The sequence below is a fragment of the Halichoerus grypus genome, chromosome 13 (assembly GCF_964656455.1).
Source record: "Halichoerus grypus chromosome 13, mHalGry1.hap1.1, whole genome shotgun sequence".
Taxonomy (NCBI): domain Eukaryota; kingdom Metazoa; phylum Chordata; class Mammalia; order Carnivora; family Phocidae; genus Halichoerus; species Halichoerus grypus.
The window spans coordinates 46570115-46582964 of NC_135724.1; the positions used below are offsets into that span (position 1 = coordinate 46570115).

Below are 12850 nucleotides of genomic sequence, written 5' to 3' on the forward strand. Positions count from 1 at the left end.
GTAGTGAAAGAGGAGAAAACAAGGCATCCACAACATCTCTTGGTCAGAGCTGCTTTAGAGATTGGCTTGCTTTGCCCCAGACTAGGCTTAAGGGCTACATCTGCAAGGGCCTTCTCCTCATGCCGGGGTCAGAACACCTGCCCCTTCAGGGGGATTGCTTGCTTGCCCCTCAGAGCTCGGTCATGAGTGATCAGTAGGACTCCTCTCTTCCCCCCCCGCCCCGCCCCCGGTGACCCACATCAGAGGGAGTTTCCGAACTCTCTGGACCATCAAAGATGTCACCAGAAGGACGCAGCCAGGCCAGAAACAGCCATTGCTTAGCATTTTATTTGCAAGTGACTAAAAGGCCAGTGAAATCTTTTGACTGGCTTCTACCTCCTACATTTTCCATGTTCTTGTGATTTTAATAAAGAAAACAAAGTATAAACTTGCCCAGAAAAAGGAGTAATCCCTTGTTTGGAAGACTCTAGGACAGATGACTAGGAAAATTCTCTCTGTACATCTATCTGTATATGCACAACTAGATCCGTGTATGTATCCCTTAAATGGATAGGGATACAAGGGAAAGCAAGCCTGAGTGCTGACTTAACTCCAGGCCACGTTGCTCTTTGGTGGCTGAGCCAAAACTAGAGCGACTTCTTTTGGTTCGCACCCACTACCCTTTGCTAGGAAACCCTGGCTGACTGGCATCTGCATCGTTATCTGGGGGTCTTGTGCTAACACTGCACAAATTCAAACCGCCGGCCAGTGACTTCCTTGTTGCCTCCAGAAATTCCTCAGCCCACCTGCCCTAGAACCTTGACAAGCACCTCTACCTGAGCTGCATTCACCCTTTCTCCAGCCCAGACTTCTCTGCGGAGGGCCAGACCTTTTGTCCTACCGCTCTCCCTCATCTCCATCTGCTATCTCTCGGGCTCCAGGAACTCAGCCTGTCTCAGCCTGAACCAGTCCCCCTGGCCCTCTGCTGGCGCTGTCCACCCGCCCAAGCACTGGAGCAAACCCCAGGTGTCATCCTTGAGCGCTTTCTACTTTCCTCCCCAAACCCAAGCTATCGCTCAGTAGTACCCAGCCACTGTCCTAAATATATTGAGAATCCATTCCCTTTGCCTTATCTGCACTGCTATTTCCCTGTGACTGCCTTCATCTCTTGCCTCTGTGAAGATGCTCATCTGGATGCTCTACCTGCCTCTGCCTTTTTCCTCTCGAATCCAATCTCTGCCCTGCACCAGCTGAATTTGATAATGTCCTTTCTCTGCTGGTGTCCCCTGAGTGACAGCTTACTGTGACTTTCAAGATCCTCTGTGTTCTGGCCCCTGCTTCCCACACCAGCCCCATGTGGTAATCCCGGCCTGCTTCACTGGTGTCCTGCAGTTCCTTGGAAGGTAACACTTTCTTCAGCTCTTGGTGCTTCCCATATGTTGATTGCTCCTGTTTTTCAGGTCCAAACCAGAGGCCATGTTCCGGATGCCCCAACTGGATTAAATTCCCTCCCTGGGCCCCAGAGGACCTCGAGCTTCCCCTCTTGTCACACCCGCCACACTTTATGGTCTCCCTCCTGCTATGCTTGAGGTTCTGGCCTGTTCACCATCGCCTTCCCCACACCTGCCACACTGCCTGATGTCCCTAGATACTCAATGAGTATTTGTGTAATGAGTAAATAAACGGGAACCTCAGATGGACACAGTAGTGCTGACTTCCTTAAGTTAATCTATTTTATCACATTTAATTGAATAAAATCAAGATTATTGCTCATTCATAACAGCAATTCATGGTTGAATTGATATGATATTGATGATATTAAATATGAATACCACCTCTCTGGTTCTCAATTTCTTCATCTATCAAGGTCAGCGGTTATGTCCCATGCAAGGTCCTTTCTAGTTCAAAAAAAATCTAAGGAATTCACTCCCAAACTCTATTAAATAAAGTGCTGAGCTTTCCCATCTGCATTTTTGTCTTTGAGGGCAACCTTAAGAACTTTAAAACAAATATTAGTTCGTCTTTACTATAGATGGACAGATGCCCAAATACATAAGGATACTTGAAGACAGACTACCTTTGCACAATACCTTATAAATCACATCTAGTACTCTTTCCAACTGATTTATAAATTAGAAAAAGAGTTAACTAGCCTGAGATCTCATATAAGAATAATCACAATTGGGCACCTGGGTGGCTCTATCATTAAGCGTCTGCCTTCGGCTCAGGTCATGATCCCAGGGTCCTGGGATCGAGCCCCACATCCCTGCTCCACGGGAAGCCTGCTTCTCCCTCTCCCACTCCCCCAGCTTGTGTTCCCTCTCTCACTGTGTCTCTCTCTGTCAAATAAATAAAATCTTTAAAAAAAAAAAAGAATAATCACAATCAAACAATGTGGAAGTGCTCTTCACTCAGTCACAAGTCTGTACTAACCCTTCCAGAAAATCTTCTTTCCACACATTATCATCAGCTGTTAAAAAGCCTTTTTGGAGGATTCAAACACATTTAAATGTAAAAGTTATTTTTAAGTGCATTCTTGAAGTGGTGTTGTTTTTTACTCATTCAGATTAGGCTTCACTTCCTTTCCAATTAACTTAATTCATCCATGTATTCATTATCCAAGAAGCAGTTATGCACCTGTTCCTTACTTGATAACACGTAAGGGGCAGGTAATGCAGACACGCCTTACATTCTAGAGACAGTTCCTGAAGGCAGCAACCCCAACTTTCAGTGCCCAGCGTTGCTTGTCAGGCCATAGAACTGCCTGCGCTCTCCTATGCTACCGTTAGGGACCCCAGGGCCACAGCTTCCCTTCTTATGAGCAGCATTGTCAACACTAACCATATTCCCTATAGTTTCTCTCTTCCCGAGAATGACACTCGGGGGTGACCCACGGTTCCCTCACTCTTCTTCTTTCAGTGGCCAGTCCCATAATCCAGTGTTTACAACATATTTGACTCTGTTGGCTATCACTGTGAATACTGAAAAGTTAAACTTTTTGTGTTTGTTTCTTGCTAAATTTTATTTTATTTTTTTTTAAGATTTTTTATTTATTTATTTGACACAGAGAGAATGAGAGAGAGAGAGAGACAGAGAGCAAGCACAAGCAGGGGGAATGGCAGGCAGGGGAGAAGCAGGCTCCTGGCTGAGCAGGGAGCCCAATGAGGGACTCGATCCCAGGACCCTGAATCATGACCTGAGCTGAAGGCAGACGCTTAACTGACTGAGCCACCCAGGCGCCCTTCTTGCTGGATTTTAAAAAGTCAAACTAATCAGTAGCAATTGTAACCATAATCACTCAGAGAGGTAATCTGCTTCTTTGTTTTTAAAAAAAAACAAAAAACAAAAAACATCATCTTACCTTTCCCTGATTGAAATTGGAATTCCTCCCAGATAATATGTGCTGAAATCAAATATGTCACCATTAATTATGCTGTTATAAAAATCCACACTTATCCTCATCAATTTTTGGGTTTTTCCGATTATGATCTGTATCTAAAATAAATGAGAGATGAGTCAGTAAGCAATGGGGAATTAAAGAATCCTATTCAGCATGGGTCAGAGCTATTATGTTTTTATTTCCTTCAGATTGATTATATATGTGGTAGGAAGACTTTGAGCAGTAGCACTTCTGGATAAAAATATAATATTAAAACATTTTAATAGAAATGTTTGCATTTGAAATTAATCATGTTTTATATATGCCATATATATATTTCATGCCCAGGTACTCAGATTTTGAAAGGAGGTATCCCTCCTCCTTTAATAACTGTAAGTTAGTCTGGTAATAGAAAAATGTTTTGGGCACTGACTTAATTTTAAAGGACCGAGAATATTTAATAATTCACGCGAACAGACTGAAAGGACATACCGAATGGTCTTTTCCATTGTTGACAACCTGTGTAACTTCATTTTCTTTCGGTGGCTCTGAATTCAGTTTGTATCGCACCAGGAGCTTGCCATCTTCTATATTTAGAGATATGAAGCGATCCTAGGGCATGGAAACAATGTAGATTTACCAGGAGATTCCCCCAAAGAAGACCTAGAGGTCTGGAACACAAATTACTCTCAAGTCACAAACTGCTCTCAGCTGCAGCCCCCTCCTCAGTTAACAGGGACAACAGTGCTGTAATATCCACCTGCCAGGTTGGGCATGATGTGTAAATATTCTAAGTCGTGTTCAACATCATGCTCAGTGGCCGGCACACAGAAAAGACGCAATAAATGCAGCTATGATCACGATTTTGTTTCATACGATCCATAACCAGCATGCACAAATGGGAAGGGAAAAGATACAGGTCATTAGTACCATTTGAAAAGATGACCGCTACCTTTCGGAGAGCGGTATGGTCTTTGTGAAACCCCCGACATTTGCCCCCCTCTGCTCGCCGACTGCTTGCTGTCTCAGCCTCATTTGCTGGCTCATCCCCCCTCCAGCCCCCCTCCTTCCATTCGAATGTGGAGGGTTCCTCGAGGGCCCGCAAAGACCTCTTCTTCCCTCCTACCCTCTCTTTGCTTCAAAGTCACGGTCACTTTTGTAGCCCCAATGCAGGTGTGTGCCCATGAAGCCCAGATGCTTCTCTCCAGCCTAGACGTGTCTTCTCGGGGCCAGGCCCACACATCCGGTAACCTTATTGTTACTGCGGGTGACTCTTGGATCCCTCAAATTTGAATACCACAAGCAGGGCTTGAGATCTACATGCCCCTCAGCTGCCAAGCCTGTCTCTCCACCCTTCCCATTGCTCTCTCTCCTCCTTTCTCTCTCTCACCAGTAAGCACCTTGCTGAGCCAGCCACAAACCTACCAGGAGTCACTCTTAAACGTTCCCTCCTCTCCCTTCCTATCAAATCTTGTCAGTTCCCCCATTTTTTAACTCTCTTTGTTTTGTGCCACCCAGGGTCAGCCACGCTTGTTTAGCCAGACTACACAGCAATAATGCCCCGTCCCCCCCGTCCCCTCCTGAACCCACTTGCCACTCTGCAGCCAGAGTGCTCTGTGGGAAAGGCCAGTGCGAGCTCATTACCCTCCTTTGCTCTCAGGGGGAAGCCCCGGCTCCCCCGTACATGTTGTGGGGCTCTGATCACTCCTTCAGCTTCTTCTGCCTCTCCTTGCCCCAGCCACACGGGCCACCATTTTGTCCCTGAGCGCTCCCTGCCCCTCCCACCTCCAGGCCTTCTTTATGCCCCTCTCCCCACAGCGATCACCCCTCTGCCCTGTCCCCTCCAAATGCTGTCTTCTACTTCCCTCCGGGTCCCAGATTACCCAGACTTTGCTCAAGTCTTTTATACATCTTCATTCACCCCAAACTTTCCCTCTATACCACTCATGGCCATTGTGATGAATTAATTAACCAATTAATGAGTATAGCTTTGTGAAATATTTGTCTTCCGCTCTAGACTAGAAGGTCCTTGAGGACAGCAACAGCTTGTAACTGCATCCCTATCCCTGCATAAAGCACATACTTGAAGCAGGTCTTTCCTTAGTAGAAAGATACACTGAGGAATTTCTGATATAGGGCTTAAAGCCTTATTCTTCCACAGTTCCCTAATGACAAGAAGACCTCTCTTTGACATCTACAGACAGAACCCTTACTTAAAAGTAACATCACTCCTTATCTGGATCCTAAATCTTGTCCTTGGGAGGCAGTTAGGGTTCACCACACTCAACAACAGAGTCACATCAGCTCACTGAGTCATGAGCCACTCTGCCTAATAACAGCGCTCAAAATAATTTTCTCTTATCTGGCTACTAATGGAGTTCCATAAATTTTCTTCTAATATGAGTAGTAGTTCTGGTTCTTGGTCTCCAAAATGTAGTACAAGGAAGACCTTGTTTTGGAAACAACCCCCTTGCCCTGAAGATGCTGTGTGACTTCTTGGCTCCTTGCATGCTGTCGGCAGGTCAGGACCTTCCCAAATCCTCAGAACTGGTTCAGCCTTGGAATCTCCCAGAGGGTCAAGACCAGCCCCAGAGAGGAGAGTTGGATCAGGTCTCTGGCCCCACCCTGCAGGTAGAAGGGGTTGGTCAAATCCCAAGCTCTGTGTCAATCCCATGTTCTCAGACAAAGATCCACACTTCTCCAGAAATGCTACCTGTAAAGCGACCACAGAAGGCCCTGTGCCCAGGAGCGGCCGCCCCAGGCCTGTCTCCTGGCAGGCCCTGCGCCCAGGAGCGGTCACCCCAGGCCCGTCTCCCGGCAGGCCCTGTGCCCAGGAGTGGTCACCCCAGGCCCATCTCCCAGCAGACGGCGCTGACCATTACTTGTAGAGTCACTTTGGATTTCTCCAAACTAGACTTAAGAATGGCCTCCAGAAACTTCAGTGGCTTGAAAACTCAGAAGCTTCCAGGTCTTGGAAAGCCAAGGATCAGGCGGAAAAGACATAATTCCACAGAGCCTGGCAAAAGTCGGACCAAGATGCAAACAGCAGGAAGTCAAACAGTCTGACTCTCAGAGACCCTGGGAGGTGGTCACGTGATTTCAGGCCGACTAAGTATATTATCAGGCAAGCCATGATTTTCAAAGAATAAAACTGACAATGACATGTTTGGGTGGCATGTTCTCAAATTCCCAATTACTTGCCTCATTAAAACACACATTCCCATAGCCAAAGACAGCAGAATCGGGCCAAGAGAAAAGATGTAGGTAATATTTGCACACTTTTTCAGACCTAGTTAATTGTTTATAATAACCCAGTTACCCCAAAGTTGCTTAATTGAATGGACATACTTGGTACTATTTGGATGTTTGTTATAGAATACCTTGTTTTCTGCAAAGAACAGCAGTCCTCTATCCACAGTGGTCTGAATTGTCTGTCCAAAGGTTGGGATGGGAGCGTTTGGTTGAGTTGGAATTCGAGCATAACCTGTACCTTCAAAATAATTTTTGTCTGACTCTTCCTTTCTCCTGTCAACGTCAATGATCACACATTAGAACACAGCAGCAAATGACCCCCACTCAAGTGTGCTTATTAATACAAGATGCTGCTATCTGAAAAACAGAGCAAAGCCCATGCAGTGTAGCTGTCATGATTTTGTTCAAGAAAAGGAAACATCTTTAAAAGGTTAAAATAGCCAACCATTTCTCCTGGATGTGCTCTTATGCTCCATGATAATCAAACCCTAACTCAAAAAAGATAATAGTTAAGAGTCCCCTTTGGAAATATCTACTTAGGAAGATGTAGCCTAGCTATTAACTTGAAATATAATTTTATTCTGAGTAATAGTTTGTCCAAATCCTTGTAACTACAGGGAAGGTCAGGAGCTTAAGACAGCAATTTCCAAATAGGTCCAGCTGCCAGAGTACCTAGAAAGTTATGGTACATTTCATGGACTAATATCTTTTTTTTTGAAACTTACAGTAAATATGTAACTTTGTGCCTGAATCAGGTACCATCTAATATTGAATATTTTGGGGTAGGAAGCACCAAAAATTGAAGAAAGATTCATTTTTTTCAAAATTGAGAAAACTCTTATCAATCTAATATTTTATACAAATGAGGAAATTTTAGGGGTGGACCAGCAGTATTGCATGCAGTCATAATTTAAGATCTACTGGCCCAAAGCTCTCAGTGACACCAAAATCACATCTCATCGGCTCATCCCTTTATTATATGTAATATAACTGCAAGTTACCAAAAATCACAGTTACAGAGACACTGGTCCCTGGTTGTTTCGTTGTTGTTGTTGTTATTTGTTTTGTTTTGTTTTTACCTTCTACAAGGCTCTACTTCAGTTGTGTTGAGATTGAAAGTTTTTTTGAAGTTGTACAAGCTCAGGACATTTTCATTGAGGTCATCTAATTCAATACAACCTTTGTATAAAGGCAACCTCAGTCTAGCAGGAAGCTGAAAGAAATGAAACAAAAAATCTAATTCAACAAAGGACACTGATCAGGCTGGGCAAGAAATAGTATGAATCCATCACTTTTAACTGTCATTGTAGCATAGGGATTAAGAATGTGGACCCTGGAGCCAGAGACCCTGGCTTTGCTATTTACCAGCTATCTGACTTTGGACAAGTTATTAAACTGCTCTGTCTCAGTTTCTTTATCCATGAAATGGGAATGGTAATGATGCCTATTTAAATTCATATACTTAAGTCTAGATCACTGCACATAGGAAGTCCTCAAAAACGGTTAGTTTTTATCACTGGATATGCTTTAAGAATATATAGTTAAATCCATCTTATATATAATGGATAACTGAAATAGAGACCTGAGGTTCTTATGCCAAATTCAAATGTAAATATTTTCACTCAGTGAAATGACATTCACACTTACTCTAAAGTCAGGTGGGTAACCTCCAACATAAAATACAACATTTTCAGGATCCAGATTGAGGAGCGTGTGGCTGTTTCCACCACCCATTTCATGGAATTGGGGTGTTCCGGGTTTACTGGATGTGGCTTTTTTGGTGTAATTTAGACTTGCAAACTGATAAATTCTGTTTAAAAATAAGTTAAAGTTATATTTAAAAATTATACAAACATCGAAGAAGTCAAAGCCAAGATACTGAAAATGGGGTTTAGCAACACATACACTGGGGAGTTTGGTGAGTGTGGGTCAGATTCATAAAGAGCAGAGGTCAATGGGACTTTTACCTCTGAAATTTCACCCGGTCCATTACTGCCTCCTGAGTGTCGCTCTTGGTCACGCTCTGGTCCACTTGGAGTTCAGACTCCTGGTCGCCCAGGTTGTAAACACACGTGAGCTTGCCGTCTACAACTGCCATGCCGATGTAGTCCCTGGAGGCCTGGAGACATCAAGGCCACTTCAGAGCCCTTCGAACACACCCTGGTCCTCTCAACTTCCCATCCCAAGAGAGTGCATTTCAAATAACTAACAGGTTTTACACAATAACCCTTGGGCAGGCAGAATAAATGAGGTACCTCCTTGTACAGAACAATACAGACAGAACACTTAATGTCTGCACTGTCTTCTCTCCCAGATCATTGCACTCATGGATTCACTCCCCCATTTGCTCAATCTGCAAATATTTGCCAAGCACTTGCCATAAAGATGAACCAGATACAGACTCAGGTCTCCACTGGATTTTAGTCTAGAAATAAGCCATTTTTGTTCTCCCTGTACCATATAATGATCTCTTAACACTTCGCACATGCCTTTGTTATAATACCTAGAACCCTGTGTTATCACGGTCAGCTACATATGTATCTTTCTTTGTTAGAATACCAGCACCTGAAGGTACATAAGAAGTTTTAAAATTGTGGTAAAATATACATAACATGAAATTTACATTCAAGAATCAAATTTTTGTGTATCATAAATACAGTGTTGGTGCCTTGTAGGTAGATGGTATAAAATTGTTGAAGGAATAAAGTAATGTGCATTTTGTCAAGATACAAAGCAGAAAGTCATGTCATAAGAAAGCTACAAATAAAGTACCAACACTTTAAAGCATTAGAGAGTGATTAATAATAGTGTCAATTTTAGGAATCTTTAAACACCCACATGCACTAATCACAGCCAATTACTTCCTAACTGACCAGAATTTTCCAGAACCATGTTTCAGACATTTTTTTCCCAGCCATTATATCCTAACCTAGCCAGCGATTACTTTTTCCTCTGACACTTAAGTTGAAAAAAATATATTTTAAGAGGAGGGACTAAAGGCTAAAATGAACTGTTCAAGAGGTGCCAGGGTGGCTCAGTCGGCTGAGCATTGGATTCTTGGTTTCGGCCCAGGTCATGATCTCAGGGTTGTGAGATCAAGCCCTGTGTCGGGCTCTGTGCTGGGCATGGAGCCTGCTTAAGATTCTTTCTCTCCCTCTTCCTCTGCCCCACCCCACTGCTTGCTCTCTTAAGAAAATAGAAAAAAAAAATGAACTGTTCAAAATGCCTGTAACAGTAGTGGTTTAAAGAACTTAGAATTAGAAAGAGATAGGGCAACTGCATGCCTTATTAATTAGTCAGGAGTGGCTTCATTTCACTCCAGTCCTCACCCACAGATGGTCCCATCCCTGCCGACTTGAGGAAGAGTCTGCAGCTGGGCATTCTGAGGAGGAGGGTAGGGTCACGATTTTGTGAGAAAGAACCACTGATGATTTCCGTGAAGGCTGGATATTGCTGCCCTGGTTTTTTAGGGAGGGGTGCTGAACTTTAACTCCCGGTGTGCATGTGCTCACATGTGTCATGTGCTAAGCCCATTGGGCAAGGTCTCTCCATCAGATAAGGCCAACAGATAACAATTTGCAATTGATGGGTGGCCCCTTGGGATGCCATCAGAGGTGGTGGAGTCTGCTGACATATTGGTGGGATTTCTTCCTGCTGTGCCAATGGCAAGGACACACTTGTGACATGTATCTCAAAAACCATATTCTTTTGGGCCACAATTCAACCCACAAATAGTGGAATTCCCCAAGGTGATGGTAGCATGAGCACTCCAACAGAGTTCCAAGGGAAGCCTGCTGCTGTGTCATGAGGACACTTAACAGCCCTATGGAGAGGACCATGTGGCATGAAAAATGCCTCCTACCAACAACCAGCACTAACTTACAAGACATGTGAGTGAGCCAAACTGAGAGCAAATCTCCAGCCCCAGTCGAGCCTTCAGATGACTGCAGCCCTAGCCAACATCTTGACAGACAGCTCATGAGATCCCCTGAATCAGAACCATCTGGCTAAGCCACTCTTGAACACTGCACCATAGAAACAGTGTGAAATAATAAATATTTACTGTTGCTTTGGGCCACTAAGTTTGGTGGTCATGCAGCAAATATAGAACCAATACTAAAAAAAAAAAAAATCCCCAAACCAAACAAGAGAAATGTCAAAGCGATACCTACATCTTTATTTCCAAGGTACATCACAAACATATTCTCAGTCCTCCCATATTCTCTTGATTCAGGTCTTTGGAGAAACAAAGAAAGAGATGTGTATCCTTTCAAATCTTCTAGGTCATTCGGCAGCCGGACTTCAACTCCAGATTTACCATTGAACCTCATGGGGACAGCAACCTGTAAGGGAAAAGATCTAGGTCATTAAAGATTCTTCTGTGAGGAAAGGGGGTGTGCTCAGAGGGACAACCTGGGACTCTGCCACAACTCCTTTCATCTCTATGTCAGCATTTCCCAGTTGTTATGATAAAGAGCAAAGGAGTGTGTGTGTCTCCTAGGTCTGGGTTATAAACTCATGAAGCTGTTTCAGGAGCTGAGTAGTAAAGCATTCATGTTCTTCCTGTTTACCAGCCAGGGGTCTTTGAGAAGTGCATCTAATTCTCTGCACCAGAAATGATAATCATTATTATAATCATAGTTGCAACCCTACAAGGTTTTTGTACAGATGACCTCACATGTATGGAAGCACTTAGCATGGCGCCTGACGTGGTGTACATATATAATACATCAAAAATATTTTTAAAATAAATTCTTTAAGGAATCATTCCCCATTAATACATTACATGTTGTGGTTGTATTTATTATAGACATTCAGTCCTTAAAAACGAGTGCATCAGGGCTCTCTAAAACAGTGCTTCTTAAACTCAGTGGGTGAAGGACCATTTTTTTCCCCTCTCTAATCTGCCCTGGACCAATACTTTTGTAAATATATTAAAAATCAAATTATTAGAAAAATGAAATAAATAAGGTGTGCAAAATACATGCCTACTATCCCATGCTTGAATTTTGAGGCAATTCAAATTATTGAAAGTTTTTAGACATATACATTCAACTTTATATTTACATATAATGGACCAGTAACAAAATTTCTCTGACTAGTGCTGGTCTGTGGACCAACTTGGGTAGATGGCATTCAAACACAGAAAATAAATGTTCCTTAATAATCTAAAGAATAACACTCCCGGAATGATACTTACACCAACTATATTTTATCTATCAAACTTTAAATATTTATGGAAAACCTGGTTTATGCAAGGTATTATGTTGGAGTGGGGTACTTAGCGATGGTGTGGGCTGTTTCTCGAACGTGCTTGTGACTGAGCACCCCTCACCCATTTTACAGGCTCATTTTATTCCTCTTTCTCTACTCCCCTCCACCCTCCAGTCTACCCAACCACATCCTGAGTCTTTCCTGGCATGCCCTTTGACAAAACCTGGAAAACTCTCAGTCTTTTTAATTAAGAAGCCATCTCATGTATACATAAAAAGAATGGAGAATATACCTGTATATTCATTACATTCCTAAGAAATTAAACATGAGTGGTATAATAGAAGCTCCTTGCATATCTCACCTTGTCCCCATTCCTCTCTCTCATCTCAGAGGCCACCACTACCCTGGATTTAGATTCCCATGCACGGTCCACACATGTTGCAATATTTTTACTAAAATGCATCTATCTATAAACTGTAATTAGTTTTATTATTCATGTTTTAAATACTTTAATATAAATGGTATCTCTACATATCCATCTACAACTTGCTTTCTTGGCCTCACTCTGTTTGTAGATTTATCTGTATTGACACATCTGCTGGCTCCAGCTCATTTATATTTATTGTGGTGTGGTCTTTCATTGTATACATTTATCACAGTTTTATCCATCTCCTATTGATGGACATTTGGCTTTTTTCCAATTATCTTTGTGATGACAAGCTGTGTCGCATTGAACATTCTTCTCTGTGTCCTTTAGTACCATTCTGAGCCTCTCCAGGTAGAAATGAGTATTGTCAAGACAAGCTTAACACAGTTTTATCCAGCTTCTTAGTGTATTCTGCTCACCAGCTGCCGCATGCAGCAGCTGGTGAGTAACCTGAGGTCAGGGTTTTGGCTTACTAATCTCTGTGTCCTGGGCACCCAGGAGAGCGCCACACAACCCAGGCGCTCAAAAGCGCTGGCTTATTTTTAAGTTATATTTTATTATTTTCCACTTACATGGTACTATTAGCCAGGAACTATTTT

The 12850-nt window shown here is 43.0% G+C and overlaps 1 protein-coding gene across 2 annotated transcripts in view; it reads right to left on the reverse strand.

Moving 5' to 3' along the window:
• The window catches only part of LAMA3 (laminin subunit alpha 3), a 256665-nt gene that overhangs the window by 28009 nt on the left and 215806 nt on the right, over positions 1 to 12850 (reverse strand). For both annotated transcript variants that reach the window (XM_078060502.1, XM_036098118.2), the window contains 7 exons: positions 10783 to 10953; positions 8578 to 8729; positions 8258 to 8420; positions 7690 to 7823; positions 6739 to 6883; positions 3851 to 3970; positions 3341 to 3474 (listed from right to left, as the gene is read on the reverse strand). In XM_078060502.1, coding sequence (XP_077916628.1) covers positions 3341 to 3474; positions 3851 to 3970; positions 6739 to 6883; positions 7690 to 7823; positions 8258 to 8420; positions 8578 to 8729; positions 10783 to 10953 — 1019 coding nt within the window. The remainder of the gene's footprint in view (positions 1 to 3340; positions 3475 to 3850; positions 3971 to 6738; positions 6884 to 7689; positions 7824 to 8257; positions 8421 to 8577; positions 8730 to 10782; positions 10954 to 12850) is intronic.